The 16894-nt window shown below is 47.3% G+C and overlaps 4 protein-coding genes across 4 annotated transcripts; 1 reads left to right on the top strand and 3 right to left on the bottom strand.

Moving 5' to 3' along the window:
• Positions 1–369: 369 nt before the first annotated feature.
• Positions 370–7502, bottom strand: JR316_0007704 (Protein RCC2-like protein; the record flags this gene model as incomplete). The annotated part of the gene is made up of 25 exons (XM_047893435.1): positions 370–401; positions 460–694; positions 753–909; positions 964–1048; positions 1108–1217; positions 1272–1320; positions 1372–1390; positions 1452–1553; positions 1606–1693; positions 1752–1833; positions 1891–1995; positions 2050–2182; positions 2241–2565; positions 2642–2701; positions 2769–2793; positions 3312–3342; positions 3402–3710; positions 3767–3945; positions 4020–4311; positions 4373–4879; positions 4935–6492; positions 6545–6711; positions 6768–6799; positions 6934–7359; positions 7412–7502. The coding sequence occupies 25 exons, from the start codon at positions 7500–7502 to the stop codon at positions 370–372; spliced, it is 5199 nt and encodes a 1732-aa protein (XP_047746750.1).
• A 2224-nt stretch (positions 7503–9726) lies between these two features.
• Positions 9727–13090, top strand: JR316_0007705 (uncharacterized protein; the record flags this gene model as incomplete). Its single annotated transcript, XM_047893436.1, has 9 exons — positions 9727–11946; positions 12012–12041; positions 12097–12162; positions 12219–12245; positions 12300–12347; positions 12404–12556; positions 12620–12682; positions 12735–12952; positions 13066–13090. 9 exons carry the CDS (start codon positions 9727–9729, stop codon positions 13088–13090), a joined length of 2850 nt encoding a protein of 949 aa, XP_047746751.1.
• A 396-nt stretch (positions 13091–13486) lies between these two features.
• JR316_0007706 (Cytidine deaminase) lies at positions 13487–14221 on the bottom strand (the record flags this gene model as incomplete). Its single annotated transcript, XM_047893437.1, has 5 exons — positions 13487–13715; positions 13772–13812; positions 13872–13915; positions 13984–14091; positions 14155–14221. 5 exons carry the CDS (start codon positions 14219–14221, stop codon positions 13487–13489), a joined length of 489 nt encoding a protein of 162 aa, XP_047746752.1.
• A 701-nt stretch (positions 14222–14922) lies between these two features.
• Positions 14923–16764, bottom strand: JR316_0007707 (Squalene monooxygenase; the record flags this gene model as incomplete). The annotated part of the gene is made up of 5 exons (XM_047893438.1): positions 14923–15099; positions 15162–15393; positions 15450–15540; positions 15598–15976; positions 16024–16764. The coding sequence occupies 5 exons, from the start codon at positions 16762–16764 to the stop codon at positions 14923–14925; spliced, it is 1620 nt and encodes a 539-aa protein (XP_047746753.1).
• Between the last annotated feature and the right edge of the window lie 130 nt (positions 16765–16894).

Here is a 16894-nt window from a genome sequence, read left to right on the forward strand (position 1 = left end):
ATACGCTGACCGATGTGCCGACATATAGGGGTAGTTTACCACACTGATACCTCCCACTTATCGGCTTGAACTCGCCAATAAATTTATAGGACATTGACGATAATGTTCATCATGACACCTAGACAGCATTGAACACATAGCCTTTAAATACATAAAAATTGATACACAGAAGATCGCAGACCACAAGAGGAAATCTTGCACCCACAATAGTTTGAGCCAGCAAAATGTAAACTGACTCCAGGTTATACAACGAAAAAGAAAAGAAAGTGCATACAACAATAAATCCGTTGGTAATAATCCAGGAGTTCAAACACGACTCCTTTGAGAGTGATAATCTTAATCACTTTATCAAATAAAGCAAAGACTCATTTACTGTTTTTTCTTCTTCGCGGCCGGTGCAGCTAGGGGGGACGAATAGAATCAGGTACTCAAGAGACAACTTGCATTCGAACGACGCACCTCCAGTTTTGGTTTTAGGTGGATCTTTTCTTTTGACACCTCCATCCTGACTTCCATCATCGGAAGCAGGGCTGCCGGCTCTTTTCGCTTTGGGCTTCGCAGTTTTGGTCTTCTTGACGGCCCATTTTCCTACAGGCGCACCAGGGTCATCCTCACAGTCAGGACAGAACCACTCGCCGTCAGGAACCGCGTCAAGAGGTGGATTCAGGCATTTCAAGTGCCAAGGCGCATCGCACTACAACAAAGCGCATGAGATGTGACTCGATTATTGAGAACGCATATTAGAAACATACTTTGTCACATTCGAGAGGATTGTCATCCTCTCCTTCATCTTTGTTGCAGCCCACGCAGAGTAAAGGGGGGGATACATCTTCAGGGTGACGAGGCATATCAGAGAACTTTTCGTTAGGCTTAGCGAGTAAAACAGTAGTGTTTTGACCAGCGGCTATACTACAAAAGACGTCAGAAAAAAATAACATGGCTCGAGTCCTAAGAAAGGCTCACTCAAATACATCAATGCCGACAAGCATGAGGTTTCTAGTAGGTTTGCTTGCACTTTTCCGTTCTTCCGGGCCCAGGCCAAGCTCACCTACACAGATGATTAATTTTAGCAATTTGCGAAACATCACTATCGAAATAAATGCATACCGTTATTGGCATTTTGTCCCCAACATACTGTCATAGGAGTACCATCATCATCAGGGGTAACCAACCAGTGAGTGACGCCCCCAGCTCGGGCCAAGATGACTTTACAAGTCCTAAAAGTGAGTTTCAGTGGCTGTTTTGAACATCATACAACGGTGAAGACAGACATGATATCTTGCATATAGCGGAAAGTGGAAAAAGGAGAACCAGAAGAACCTATAAAGATGATGTGTCAAGATAGTATCCGCATAAATTCATGATGCTCACCTTCACCGCTATTTTTCCACTAAGTGTTGGGAATTTGGGATAAGCGACCCACATTGCGCAAAATATCACAGAAATCTGACCTTGCCAGCCATCCAATACATTTTCTGATTGTCAACGACTACACTGTTCGATGGACCAGCAACGATGTCACAAGCCATGGTCATCTCGTTTGGCCCTGCAAACTGAAATTTCGTGAGCATACAACTACATCCTTAACGAAGACATCGTACGTACCTGAGGGACGACTTTGGGTTTCAGGACGTCTACTTGGTTCCCAAGCCCGAGTCGGCAGTATCCATTATAACCCCAAACATAGACGACGCTGTTAAAGGTCAGCTATGAGATTATGGACCGTGATTGGAAAGAATAGAAATCATTACCCCGCCGAATCAAGGGCCAAGCTGTGCTGCTGACCGGAGACGATCCGAACAATTTTCTTTCCGTCTAGCTCCTTAACATAGACTTTGATTGGCAGGTTAGCATTTGCTCTGCCAATTAAAATGTACGGTCGACACCCACCAGGTTGAGTCTCAATGTCATACGACGTCTTATTTCCGGTGGTAATGCGCTCTCCTGTGGTACCATTTCCAAGCTGGCCCTTCTCAGCACTTCCGAATGAGAAAACTGTACAACGTGGTCAAAAAGAGAGCACAGACAAGCTGATAGAATGAATATCACCTTTCCCCGACTTGGTGAGGACGATTGAAAAGGTAATCCCAGCGGAAGCTTGAATGACGTGTTCTTTCTTGCCGCCATGCGAAACCGATACGGACTGGAAAGAAGACACCTCGGGGCATATAGATTGGCCACACTACGCGAAATCCTTTGAGGATAAACTGGCTTGTTTGCGAACAAGGACAACTTCGCACCTGACCCAAATTGTTTTGTCCCGCTGCCCACACAGTACCGTCACTCCCAACCAGCAAGGTATGGTTCCTGCCGCATGCCGCATGCACGAACTTTGTACCTTTTGGTGCTCCCAAATCCGTCGCTTTGACTAGCCGTGGTGCGTTCTCTGAGATGTATTCAACGTCGGGTACCCCAAGGCAACCAAACCCGTTGCGACCAAACAACCAGGCGTTTCCTTCTATATCGAGAACAACGAAGTGGCATCCAGCGCAGGAAGTATATGCGGACACGGCTTTGACATTGAGGAGAGAGCGGAGGAGGAATGGTTCCAGCAGGTCGGGATTTCTACATCACAAGAACAAACCAAACCACACCCTCGGGGTGAGTTCGAATGCAATACAAATTAATTGAATATACGCACTCCCGTTCCACATGTTCACCTCCAGATGCTCCGCCACGGTCCTTGCGACCAAGTTTAGGCCTTGAAGGAACCAAAGAAACGACAATCTGGTTGAAGTTGGAAAGTGTGAGAAAGACGGAAAACGCACCAATCTGTTCCACCACATATTAGAACTAGTAAAAGACCGAATTAGCTGAGAGATTACGATATAAATATTCGATCCTAGTCACCTCGACCCCATTGGACTTCGGGGGATGTTTGTGTTTCGTCAGTGGTCATGTAGGGCTTTGGTAGTAGAGATGCAAGTAGGGTGACTTTTCGGTCACTAGCATCCCGCCAGTGATTTCTCCAAAAGGACGTGGTACATTCAAGCGGTTAATGTGTCTACTTAAGGGCACAGAGACAAAGGCAAACATGTTGGACACTATTATACACGTCGTAGATCTATATACACGCATTAAATAACCTAGAATCACTAAAAGATAGACAATCCCAGCAACTAGGAAAGCGATTGAGGTGCGCAAGAACCGGAGTATTACAAAAGCGGGGATCCCAAAGATGCTCCGAAATAGCCTGCGCTGTATAGCTATTAGAAAATTTCAAAGGCTACACCTTTCCATGAGAAGCAATCAACACTGGGAAAATGAAATGGTTTGAAAGCTTGTCGAATGTGTATACAGCAAGGACTCACGGAATGAAGTTCCGTCTCGCTTGATAGAGTACTATTTCAGGAATGAGAAACCAAAAAAGGGAATTAAAAAACAGAAATTCGAAGACTGACCTCAAAGTCGTCTCCATCGAGGACTACGCAGTCTCCGTGGACAAGATATAAGGTCAATGATGACTTTGCGGCCTTGATAGATTTTTTGACCTTTGGTAAAGTGGCGGGTGCTTGAACAGTCGGTTCATCCAAATTGACGCTGTGCGTGAGGTCACTAATCAAATTTCCAGAACTGTCGCCATTTATTTTGGGCAATTTTTGTGCAGCAGATAGTGACTCAATGGACCGAGAAGTCAACGTCATGACAATATCGCAGCCAAAAGCGACAATGACGACACACTTCTCCTTCGCTCTTAGAATTTCTGGGCCCTGTTGATACCACCGTAAAAGTGGCGAAAGCGGGGTGATCAAATACAAAAACCCACCTTTCTAACCCCTGCAGTGATCCATGCAAGCACCGTTAGTCGGTTGACGGAGATACGCGAGTCTTCAAGGCCGAATAAGAACCGGGCGGAGGAGAGCGAAGCCTTGGCTTCATTTATGCAATCAGGTACCTTGGGCCATGCCTCCGTTGTTGGGTCTTGCATCGTCTTTGGTGCCTTGGCTGAATAGCTAAAATAAGGTGCTTCAATTGGAAGGTTAGCAAAAATGAACCCGCATACAGACAAAAATCCTTACAACTATCATTGAAAGGCCGTTTCAATTCAACCTGCAACTGAATCTTATCTAGTAAGGTAGTCGCTTGTTTCTGTAATTCTTCAAAATTTCCAAGAAAAACATGTTTGATACTTGCTGTACCACTATCATCAAGTGGGTAGGTTATTGTTTGGACTCCATTTTCATGCCTTATAACCTTGGGTTCGACAGACTTAGGCCAAATGTCGTATGGTTGAGCTATCGGAAGCCGGTCTTGAGGGTCTCTCATAGAGAACAACTCAACCTTGTAGGGTTCCGCTGATGGTGGCTTATCCTAGGTTTAGTTAAGTTATGTGTAATGCAAACAGAGAAGACATGACACGTATTCAACGTACCTTACACGACGAACTGCCGCATATTCTGTGCCTTAATGCTGCCTGGTAATTTACCCTTCCACAATTGGCGCAAAGCCAACCTCGAGGAAATCCACTATCCAAAACAAACGGTCCAAACGGAGCCAGAAGTGAAATCGGTAGCAAACTTTCATAGATAAGACGATAATGATCGTGTCGGAATTCGTACTCGTGGTTCGTAACTCGAGCCTGTCGATATTTAGGGGTGGTAGGATAATCATCTTCGGGGTCTGAAGGTGTCTGAGTAGCTTCTGCTAGAGACTCTTTGTCGGGTGAGTTTTGTTCCTCCAGTTCGGTTTTCTCGTCCTTGTTCAAATCTAGACGCTGAACCCACCATGGGTATTCCAACGTCAGCGGATCTGTGTCCGGCATGATGAATTCCTCGCCACCGGGACGCCATTGCAGACGGAAAAGCCATTTGACTTGACCAGATACTGATTGTTGCTCTCCTTGTTGTCGATCACCGTCACTGGGTTCCAGAAGAGTTTCCTGGAAGTTTTCTTCAGAACAAATCCATTAAACAGCGTAAAGGTTATAGGTTTACCTGTATACCAACGATCCTGAAATATCCCATCATAGCATATGCTGCATCCCTCTTCAAGCGCAGCGACCACCGATTCAGGAGGTGTCCATACGATGCAATTAGTGTAAGTGGTGTCCCAGAAATGTAGCAGTCAATGATCATCTGAACTTCTGTAGGTAAAGTTGTAGGAATGACGAGAGGATCATTTTGCAGAGTATCCGATGTTTGATTAGCCGTTTCAGACGTTTCTCCAGCTTCTACCGTCAATATGGGTTCCGATATCTGTTCAGAAATGGGGGATTTGTCGGCTACAGACGCCTGGACAGAAGCAGCGGCTCGAGAACCTTCAGGGGCAATAGCAGCTTGGGTTTCTTGAGAAGATTCAGGGGGATGCTTAGAACAAGTTTTTTGGGATGGCTCTGCTCCATTCTCTGCTACTTCCTGGGCATCCTCCTGATGCGAATGACCACCACAACTCTGACCCCTAATTGTACCAAAAACCTCCTGGGCAGGTTCCTCAATGAGCTCGCTGAGAAGAGGTTCTTCAGATCCGACTTCGGGTATTAAGCCACCATCTATCTCAACATCGGTGTTTATTGGTTCGTGCACAGTCTTTGTGTCTGGAGCAGACACTTTAACACCACCAGGTAAATTTATTGGAGGATTCGACTCCAAATCCTGGCCAGATTTCGTGAGGCCATGTCCTTCATTCTGCGGCAAAGAAACTGTAGCTTGGTCTCCTGCAACATTTCGGGGTACTTGCTTTAGAGAGGTCGATGGAAGTGGTAAAGGTCGAGGTAGTGAAGCCTGGGACTTGTCTTCGCCAGGTGGCACCTGCCCAGCCGTTGTTATAGGATACAAACTTTGAACGGGTGTGTTATGTAAAGGAATCCATACGCGTCCTGCTGGAGGTGTCATCGGCGAAAATTGTCCATATGGCATTATCCCTGATTGAAAGGGTATGCCCCAGTGATTTGAACTGGTAGCAAGCGCTTTATACGGGTTCGATTTCAAGGAAGAAGAGGTGGATGAGGTGTACATTGGTAATGGCGCATCGGTGAATTTGATTCGCCCAGAAGATTGTGGTTCGTCAGTCGGCATTGTCAACGGCAATTTTTGGTAAGGCGTCATTGGAATCCCTGGCCATGGGGTGTCATGGCAAGCATTCAGTTGGATATGGGGGTTTGAGTTCAATACATAATTATGATGGTATACTTGTGGGGCGACATGAACAGAATGGGCTGGCCTCGGTGAAAGTGACGGAAGTGGCGGTTCGGACTCTTCTGTAGACCCAGGGTGTATTTTCTGTGCCGGGATACATTGTGATTGATCCATCGATACATCCATACTCGTCATTCCATCGGGTTCCATGCTAAATCGATACAATTCCTCCTCTTTTTTGATGATTATCGCAGTAGGTTCAGTTTCTGGTATAGGCGTAGGGATTGAGATATCCTGAGTAGGCTGAGGAAGCTCATGTACGATTGGCTTTTCTTTAGGAGTTGAATGAGTAGGAGTTGGGTCTGTAATTATATTTGTCTGCGGTTTCTTGGGAGTGCCGTGGACAAATGAACGAGTCCTGATTATTGGTGATTGAGATGAAACCAATATTAAATGATGATAAGACGCACGTAACGAGGTCAACAAACCCCACATCCGCATCGTCATGCGTAACTTGAAATGCCTTATTTGCATCGTCGAGCAAAAGAATCGGTGTCTGATAGTACTCCCAAGAAAGACCATTGATACAAGTCGACCCAGTAAGTTCCGGTAATGTTGAACGTAACTCGGCTTCACTCTGTAGGGGAGAGAAAATTAGAAAAGGTTTAATGTAGACATATGGAAACAACTAACACCAAACCATATTCTAGGTTGCTCCTTCGTTTCTGGAATGTTTGAAAGTGTACAACTTGGAAAAACTGGCAAAACTCTCCACTTCAGTGCAGAAGTGGTAAGAGTATCGTTTTCTGAAAGTATCTGTTAGATTACTGGTATCCGGACGCAGACAAAAACCACTCACCATTTCCTTTCGTTCCTTTTCCTTTCTTCTTAGGCGACTCTTTTGGCTTATTGTTTCCTACCTCAGCTACACTCTTAGCTGGCCTTCCTCGCTTCTTGGTTTGGCCTGGTTCGGCTGGCTCTTTTTTAGGTGAATTGGTTGCCGATCCAGCTACCGAATCTTTCAGCAAAACTTTCGAAGAACGCTTCTTCTTTTTCGGGGTTTCCCTGTCGTCATTCTCATCCGAATCATCGAGTTCGGCGTATGTAGCTGGACCTTTTCCGGTTAGTGAAGCCTTTGAAGAACGCCCTCTCTTTTTCGGGTTTCCTTCAACGCTTCCGTTCGTATTCAGAGGGTCATGCTCAGCTGTAGACGTGAACTCCTTGATTTTAACGCGTTTCTTAGGCCTTTCTTCACCAAGGTTGTCCTTTCTGGTACGCTTCCTAGCTAACAGTCCCGAAATGAGCCGAAAAACACAATGAAGAGGCTCAAGACATACTGGTTGGTGATGCCTTGATCTTTACTTCCACAAGTCCGGGAAGATGTGAGGAAGGCACTGTCTGCAGTTCTCCCTGGGCATCGTCTACCATGGCTTGCGGATAAGTGGATAGATGGTGGAAAATGAATAAGATTTCACTCACACTGTCACTGACATTGCAGTCGAAGCTCAATCACAGGATCAATCGCATTATGCAACCGCTTTTCGGTCATTGCCACCGATGACAACACTCCTTACCTTTAACCATCATGCCCATTTGTACGTCCTGCACGCAATCCGTGTCATACCTCTATACCGTGTACGAATCGGAGTATAACCTCAGACTGGAACAGTGCGTCTGTATTGTTCGTTTTCTTGCTTCAAAACTTATATTGAACCTGAAGTAGCCCAATCCAAAATGCCTTGAATTTGTGGATCCTTACGTTGAACACGACGCTTTGACTATATTGCTTGACCTTTTTTTACTCAAACGAGGGGTATACCGACACCTTTTATTCAACCGAGGGTCGAAACCTCGAAAGTTGGCGGAACGAAAGTCGGGCACAAGCACACAATCACAACGGAATGAACGTGCCAGCCATGCGGAATCTAGACGCGAATTGGTACGAGCATATATTCGTACTATATACCTTTGGCTGATATGTATATAGAACCGATGGATGCCTGTGTTGGAACTCGGAATCCCTCTAGTGTTGGTTGATTCGTGTAAGGACCATTCTTCGTTCCTGTTCCCAGAAATGTTGATCCAACGTCTCCTATAGTTATAAGATGGGGCTATCTCAGTATGTTCATCGTAAAATTTAGGCCTTTTGATAACTAATGTTGTCCTGTATAGATGCGAGCGGGCCTCCGATTACCACACCTTGGACGAAGAACACACTGATAGCTTTTCTACGCGTATTCATGGGGACAGCTGCTGGTGAGCTTCTATCATATGCGTGAAAAGTTCAACTACTTAAACCTTTTGATTATTTAGAAACAATCGCTTTCCATGGAGGAATTACATTAACCTGCTATACAGTCATGAAGCTTATAGATTTGTTTCAAACACGCATACGTCCATCATCGTCTCCAAAATCAAGCATACGACAACACTTCCAGTGCGTTCAACCCTGAATCTCCAGTTGTCGCTGACGCATACCTCTCCAACAGTCTATCACTGATATCACTCAGCCTCTTTTATTCATCCATAACGAAGTTGTTTCTGCTATTCCTACTGACTATCTGGCTTCCAACACCAACGTCCTCACCGACTGTTGCTCAGCACTCTTTACCAAATTGGGCAAAGATATTGGCTCGAAACCAAAGCAGCAGTTACATCCTTGATGCTCTGCAAGTTTTCGACGACGACAAATTGGACCGTGAATGGATCGTCAGAAATATCGTAGGTGGCATGTCGGCTGGATTCGGTATACGTGGTATATTACTTTCTACAGTTGCATTCTTACCATATTTCTAACTGCCTTTCTGAAGTCATCTTGGATATCCATCCTTTTTTCACGACCATTATAATTCTGGCAGGATGGGCGGCCAAAACTGCAGTGGCTACCTTTGTCAGCCGTTGGGTCGGAGGAGATGAAATGACAACACAGGCTTGGCTCTCGTACAGCATTCCATGATCGTTATTTCAGGAAAAACGGTGCGTATCTCTACGAAGACATCTTGGGAACTTCTACTAACACAATGCACTTAAGATACATAACGCACCATTATTATTGGTGCTGGAAAAGATTATCTGGCGCATGAGCTGGCTTTATGATAGGGCCATGACATATGTACAACCCAGCCTCTTGTATGTATGTCAATAGGTGCGAATATAATCTAATTCCAGAACCGATTGCTTTGGCTCGTCCGCATGTTGTGTCACTATTCTAAATCAATGTCAATCGATCGAGAGTTGTTTAGGAGGCCACAGCCAGCGAAAGGTTATCTTCCTCTAGAACATGTTGCGTCTAGAAGAAAGAAATTCAAGGCGATTTTTCGCCTCTTTATTCCCTTTCCTCCTGTGTAAAGATCGAATTAGGCGGGTTCTTGAATTGTTTTAATCTTCCGTGGCATATGATTATTGACGAAGCAGACTAAAATCAAAGGCCAAAATTGGAATCTCAGGCTCCGTATATGGTTGAATCCAATCGAGTGGTCAGCCACGGTCAGCCACAGTCAGCCACGTCTGGAATGGTATAAAGGCTTGAATACACTCCTATACCTCTTACTTCATAACCACTACAACCAAGCAACTTTCCAACGCAAACCAAACTCGCTTAAAGCAAATATCCAATTTTCAAACAAATATCTTATATCACTTGACATAGAAGATGGCTATCCACGTTTCTATCGACTACGTCAAGGGAAGTTTCATGAGGGGGTTCGCTATCGCCAAGCCCGCCATGAACCTCCTCTCCGAGCGTCTGAACGAAGCTCGGGCATTTGAAGGCGGCACATCCAACACAGTCAAACCCGCCAAAGAAACCTCGATCCCTGCCCTCATCGAGCGCCACGGCCGCCTCGAGACAGCTGTGATCTGCGCTGCTGTCGAGCACATCGCCGGCGCCGTCCTCGCCCGCGACCACGGCGTGCGCGGGGCTATCTCGCGCACGCTGCCATTTGTCAGCGCCCGCGCGCAGGACACCTTCGACGGCGCGTGCGACTTCCTCATCGACAAGGCCCATACACTCGTCGATGCTGCCGTCAAGGTCCTCGAAGACAACCTCGAGGCGGCTTCCTCTTCCTCAGCTGTCGTCCACACTGGTGTGCAGGCCGCGGACGCTGCTATGCAAAAGATCCTAGGCGAGACCTACGTCGAGGACGCGAAGAATTACATCAAGGATCTCCCTATCCGCGCTCTGGAGTATTCCGTGGTCAAGGCCGTCGAGGTGTATGTGCCATGTGAGATCAAGGTTAACAGGATGAGGAGGAGGTCGACCGTGGCATCTGTTCTCTTCGAGGGTGCGGTCCGCTCGTCGTTCTTGGGCGTTTTGAGCGTTTCATCCTTCTTCGCCTTCACACATGTCTACGCGATCTCCCTGGTCGACGATGAGGCAGAGGTCAAGGCGATTTCATCACAACCCTCCGACGACACTTCTTCTACTGTCGTCCCACGCAAGCGCTGGCGTCGCTCTGCTTCACTTTTCGTTTCCTCTCCATCAATCACTACACTCGACACCAGCAGCGATGTCCCCGGCGACGAGGGCGACATGGAGGACAACGTCGACATCATCTCCTTTTCATGCAGTACCACGAGCGATTCGGACACCTGCACCGCCAATGTCTCCGGCTCCGATGCTTGTGTGGTTCAGGAGAAGTTCCAGGAGGAGGTCGAAGAGGAGGTAGCATTCAATTATGGGATTGAGGTCGACGGTCAGAAGGGCGGTGTTGAGAAGGATACAAATACGGTCGAGGAAGTCGGTGTCGACATTTTGGGGGATGGTGTAGGCCTTGAGGTTGTCGAGCCCGTCGTCCTTGTCACGGAAATTGTCAAGCCTTCCTATGGTCCAGTTCGATGCGACGGCAACGGCGAGGGCGAGAGCATAGGCGCATATGATGGTGAGGACGAGGCTGAGGTTGACGGCGAATACGAGGACGAGATCATGGGCGAGGTCGAGCATGAGGTCGAGGACGAGGGCGAGTGTGAGGTCGAGGGCGATGGTGCGAAGGTTGACGACGAAGGCGAATTCCTTCTTTATGATATGCTGGAAGGTGCGGCCAAGGACCAAGGTGTTGAGGCCATGGACAACATTTGCGTCGAGGGTATCAAGAACGCCACCGATATTGGAACCGACGACATCAGCAACGACGTCGATGGCGAAGTCGTTCTTCAAGAGGAGATGCAGATCTGCGAGGCGACCAGGAGAGATGGAGACGTCGGCTTTGGGCTCTTCCCTTGCGTTTCTGGTTGGCCGGCAACGAGTACTGTCGATATTATGTCCAGAACTCAAGCCACTTGCCAACCCCAGCCCACCAATGTCAACCGCTATGGTGTGGATGGTTCGCTTTTCCCAGTTGATGCCCAAAGCCACGTTTACCCTCCATCGATCTCCTCTTTGGTTACCCCTTTCGATCTCTTCGTTTCTTCAACATCCAACATCGACAACGCCTCGTCAGCTATTTCCGATAGTACCCTCGACATCGACGCGATTATCGCCGACACCTGCATTAACAACACCCCCATTACCTCCTCTTTGGTTACCCCTTTCGTTTCTTTGACATCCAACATCGACAACGCCTCGTCATCTATTTCCGATAGTACCCTCGACATCGACGCGATTATCGCCGACACCTGCATTAACAACACCCCCATTACCACCACCATCTTGATCATCATCACTGATGCCGACACGACCAGCACTATTACCTCCACCGACAACGACAACGACAACGACAACGACAACGACAACAACCCCAAGAACATCACCGACAAGAACACAATTACTATCATCATCGACGACAAGAGTTGCAACCAGTCCCTTGAAGTCGACACACCTACTATTAGAGAAATTTCGAATGAACAAGGCGCATCTAAAATTCAAGGTTTACCTGTAAGTTTTTGCTGTTTCGCTTCTTCGTTGCACCATTGATTCTGATCATTTATGTTCATTTACAGGAGGCCGTTGACACTCAGGTATATCCTGAGGTATGTTCATTCAATTTTTTTTTATTCGTGCCCGTTATTGACTGTTCGCGTATAGGTTGAGGCCGAGGAAGGACGGGAGAAGACGGTGAGAGGAGCTCACCCGGCATTCGAGGCGGCAGTCGTAAGTCTTTCACTTCTCGAACTCGCTTTTCACAATTACTCATTCATCGTTCACAGGAACAACTCGATCAGAGTCAGATCGAGGTACGTTCATTTTCTTTCTTATTCCGTTAACTGGTTCTCAAGTATTTTTTTTAGATCGACACCGTCCACGCCGCATTGGTCGGGGACGTATCCCGCGACTCGGTAAGTTCTTTTCTTCGAGTTTCGTAACCTATTCACTCACCTACTTCCTCTACCAGGAAGCTGAGGACCACTTTGTGGTCCCCAGCTTCACGGTATCCATGCCCTGCCTCACGGCAGTGGCAGAATCAGCCTCATTCAAAGAGGCGCTCGTGTTCAACACGAGCGTCTCTTTTGATGGCAGGCTGGGCTCTGCCCAGGAGACTGTGGAGGTAAGTCATTCTTAGTATTTTCTTTTTTTTTGACCTTATTCTGATGCCTTCTTTTTTTTCTAGTCCGAGGGGGTATGCACGGAGAGGGACCCGGCGGCTACAACAAGCGTAGCCATGGGGGTTGAAGTAAGTTTCTTCTTTACTTTTTTTTCCACGCCTTTTCTGATGTTTATGTCAGCCCCCACACTCTTCCCTCACCGCCACCGCGGCGGCGTTTGTGCCTCGGGCACAAGCGCCGTCAAGTGCCGGTATCGCTGGTGTTGCCACACCGGCGCACTGGGCCCCGGCGCCGAGGGTGGCGGTCACCCTCGAGAAGCCGCCCGTGCGCAAGAGCCGCACCGCCTCGGCCACCGGGCGCCGGGCGCGCCACCTGGCGCTCATGGGAAAAGGGCCAAAGTAAGTCACTCCCACCGGCGAACCCCCCTCCCTTCCCATTCCCTTTTACCGCCTGGGTGAGTTTTTAGTTTTCTTTTCTCTTTTAGCTCTATTCTAATATAATCTTTATTCAGATCTCCCATAGATAGAACCTTGTAATGTATACTAGATAGAATTTGTATAGCCATTTGTAAATTGTTCCAAGCTTAATAAATTTCTTTTGATTATTTGAATTGTGTGATATAAGTGTGAATTGAACAAATTTGAGTTGAACAAATCTTATATTGAAAATCAATGACAACTTTTGAGTGTGGTAAAGTGGCTGACAGGTTATTCTCTGAACACTGTTACATTCAGTGACAACATATACTAGAATTTTATTTTCACATATTTTCTTTTAATCTCTGGAACTGAGGATATTTGCATGTTGGTTAATTAATCAAACCAACGTGAGATTTCCACCTCATTAGCCTTGCACGATTCTTTCTCACTCTTACTTTTGAGATTTCGCCCGTGCCCTTACCTCGCTCGCGATACGCTAGCTCAAGCCGATACCTATTTGCGAGGCAGCTCAAGATGTTCAGGTCCGAAACTATCAGGAAGCAGCTCGCCGAGCGTCGTCTCTCTCACACCGCCTTCAGTATATCCAGGTTTCGGCTCTTCACCCGCAGGCAGTTGTTGAGGATAATCGCCCGGAACGAGTAGGATGGGCATCTCGAGCAAGCAGAATTCACGAATCACCTGTCGGCAGAAACCGCATGGCGAGACGGTAGCGTTCACGTTCCTGTAGATAGCAAATCATGGTAAATCGAACGAGTAAATCTAGACGAGATGGCGTACGTTACGACGGCTAGACCGATAAAAGATCGGATGCCTTCGCTCTGTAGAAAGCAACGTTGGCCGACGTATATATAGAGTGCAGTAGTACATTCAGGCTTACAACAGCTTTGACGATCGCAGTGCGTTCAGCACAGATAGTGCCACCTAACAACAAGTTTCGAACGTCCTCAGTAAGAGTTACAATCGCTAACGAAGAAACCGCGGATAAATACCATACGACGCGTTTTCAATATTAGCGCCCTTGATGATAGCGCCCTCAGCGGTGAGAAAAGCCGCACCGACTGGGAACTTCGAGTAGGGGCTATACGATCCTTTCTTAGCTGAGAACGGTTACCAACCATTTTCAGTTATCTTAAACTGACAAAACTGCGGGACGATCTCACCTTCAAAAGCACCTTGAATCAACCTCTCACGATCCTCCACAGACAGAGCCCAAGCACGAACAGACATATCGATAATTCTTCTTAATAACGAGGTGAGCTAGGTAAGAGAGTATAGCAAGACGACGGAGCAGGACAAAAGGCGAAAATCCAATTCTGTTATCATCGTGGTCTTGTGGCTTGTGGCAACAGATCTTGTGGGAGGAGTCCGGCTAACAAACGCAAAGTCAACGCCAGGAAGTAACCGCACGTGCTCACCCCGCGGGCTGAACAAAATACATAAATAGTCTAACCGCCTGTTAACGAATACTTTGAATAGTACCGCAGCAGCGGAAACATCAAACAGACAATCCCCTCGCCTTTTACTAGGGGATTCCGTGCTGCTTCCGCAAACAATGCTGCATTACAATCTTTGGAACCCTCACTTCCTCTGGAAGCCAGATGCCTCGGCATCTACGTTTTTGTCGCTTCTTTCATTATATATATTTTTTTTGCCACTACGAACTTTCGCCTTCCACAACCAAAGCGCATCTGGATTGTTGAATATTTGGGTGGTTCACACAATTTTTTCAGTAATTGTTATTACATTTCTACACGAGGGAGGCAATGGAATTTTAATTGAATGCGTCTATTCTGAATACAACAAATTATGTTCCACCTCTAGTCACCCAATAATTTCTATAGCTAGTTGAGGATATACATTATTTAATAAACAACTAATATGGATCGTCCCGTGGTATATGTATGTATAAAAGCAACGCACACGCCTCCTCAACGTATACTGAGAAACTCAGTGCCGGGTACAACACCACTCACAGCCACGGCGAGAACAACGAATGGCAGTAGAGCATTTATCAGCACATGATTCCGTTTTGAGGTATCGAGCGGTGACCACCACCGGACTTCTGACCACACCAAGGGGCCAAACACCACGCATGCCGTCCAGAACTACGCACGATTGAGGGTTAATGACAACCTAGTTGAAAATGCGAGAAGAAAAGAGAACGTACGACGAGTATGCTCTTAATACAAAGAGCGGGATATTGGATTATTGAGGGCCTTTTGAGGACGGGTTTCACTCCGTTTGCGTGTCCATTACCACTCGCGTGTCCGTTCCCATTCGAGATGCTTTTAGGTGGTGACTGAGTGGGCACTTCGACGGGATGAGTGAACATTACCCAAATGGCATAGAAGGCGACGGAGAAGAAGTGGTAAGCGAGAAGTGCTGGTGAGGGGGTGGTACTGTTATCATGAAAATAATTACTACGCGCGCATTAAAAAAAATGAATTTGACGCACGCAGATAGTAAACTGACAGGCCCGTTGATACATTCTCCGCCTAGCTCAAAGTATTTAAAGCACCCCGTTCGCAGGACCTGCAGTTCATCACCTAAACAGATCAAAAAGTCAGCAAACAAAACATCGAACATGACAGATGCGAACTGACTATCAGCGCCGAAAAGGTCGTACAGCGCTACGCTCAAGATATTGACTGTCGACGCCAGCGGCTTCCGGCTCCAATGCCAATCATGCAGCGTAGACTTCATCGCCTTCCAGTTTTTGAAGTCGGGTAATGATACGAGGAGATCGCGCAGAACCACGACGTCGTTCAGTGCGACGGTCATTCCACCACCTGTCAGTGGATGTCGCATGTTCCACGAGTCGCCAATGAGAATGGCGCCTTCTTTTGAATGTCGTGCTCCCTGTTTAATAGGTGGCAGGAATGAATTAGGCATTCGGCGCAGACGGTCCTTCTCCAGCGCTGTGTAGATGGGTTGGTGCAAGTTCGAAGGAAGCTGAGGGATGATGTTGTTTATAATATGGCCCTGGAAATATGTTAACGATGTGGAAACTGGAAACTGTTTAAGCACACCTTGAGGTCATCAGGTAGAGGCTGCTTCACGTCGATGAGAATCCGGGTGTCGTGTTCTGAGATTTGGTATAGTAGTACAGGCCCGAAGCCTTTCACAAGAGCGACTGTGCCGTGGTGGGGTATAGGCAATTTTGCGTCCTCCAGAACAGCTCCTACGAAATGGCTTTTGGTCACAGGTTTGCACGACGTCTTGCCCATAACCTGATTTCTGAAATTCGAGAAACATCCGTCCGCAACGATGACAAGGTCCGCATACAGCGAGTATTTCGTGTCCTCTGCTCCGTTCTCTCCTTTCTTCGTCACTGAGGCCCCTAGGATCCGCCGGCTATTCTTTGTCTGTATGAGCTCGGTAACGCTGCCTTCAATCACATCCACACCCTTCGCCTTCATAGCCGCCTCTCGTAGCTTCATGATGAATCGCCCATGGTGGAAACTGCGTCCTTCGTACTTGCCCGGGTATGGAATGTGCACCGTTTGGCCATCCTTCACCACACAGTAGCCATTTACGGGGATGGCATCGATGCCTTCCAGACACGATTCCAAGCCGAGACGCTTCAACGCTATAACTCCTCCTGGCTGCAGCAGCTCCCCCACAATCCGGTCAGGTTCAGCCAGCGAGCGTTCGACCAACGCTATCCGTAGTGGTTTATCCCTGGGCGCCGTGGAAAGACCGTGAGCAAGAGCACATCCTGCGATACCGGCACCGACAATAATCACGTCGTAGTTTTTAGAGCTGGCCATGACACTGGGGAAACGGGGAACTTGAGATGGGAGAGGTCAATAAAATAGCTCATATTAAGGTTTCTGCGAAGTCGACCCATTTCTGCTTTCGGCAAACGCCGGCCTGTGATTTTGACGCGTCGACGCGTCT

This window comes from Psilocybe cubensis, chromosome 7 (assembly GCF_017499595.1).
Source record: "Psilocybe cubensis strain MGC-MH-2018 chromosome 7, whole genome shotgun sequence".
Lineage (NCBI taxonomy): Eukaryota > Fungi > Basidiomycota > Agaricomycetes > Agaricales > Agrocybaceae > Psilocybe > Psilocybe cubensis.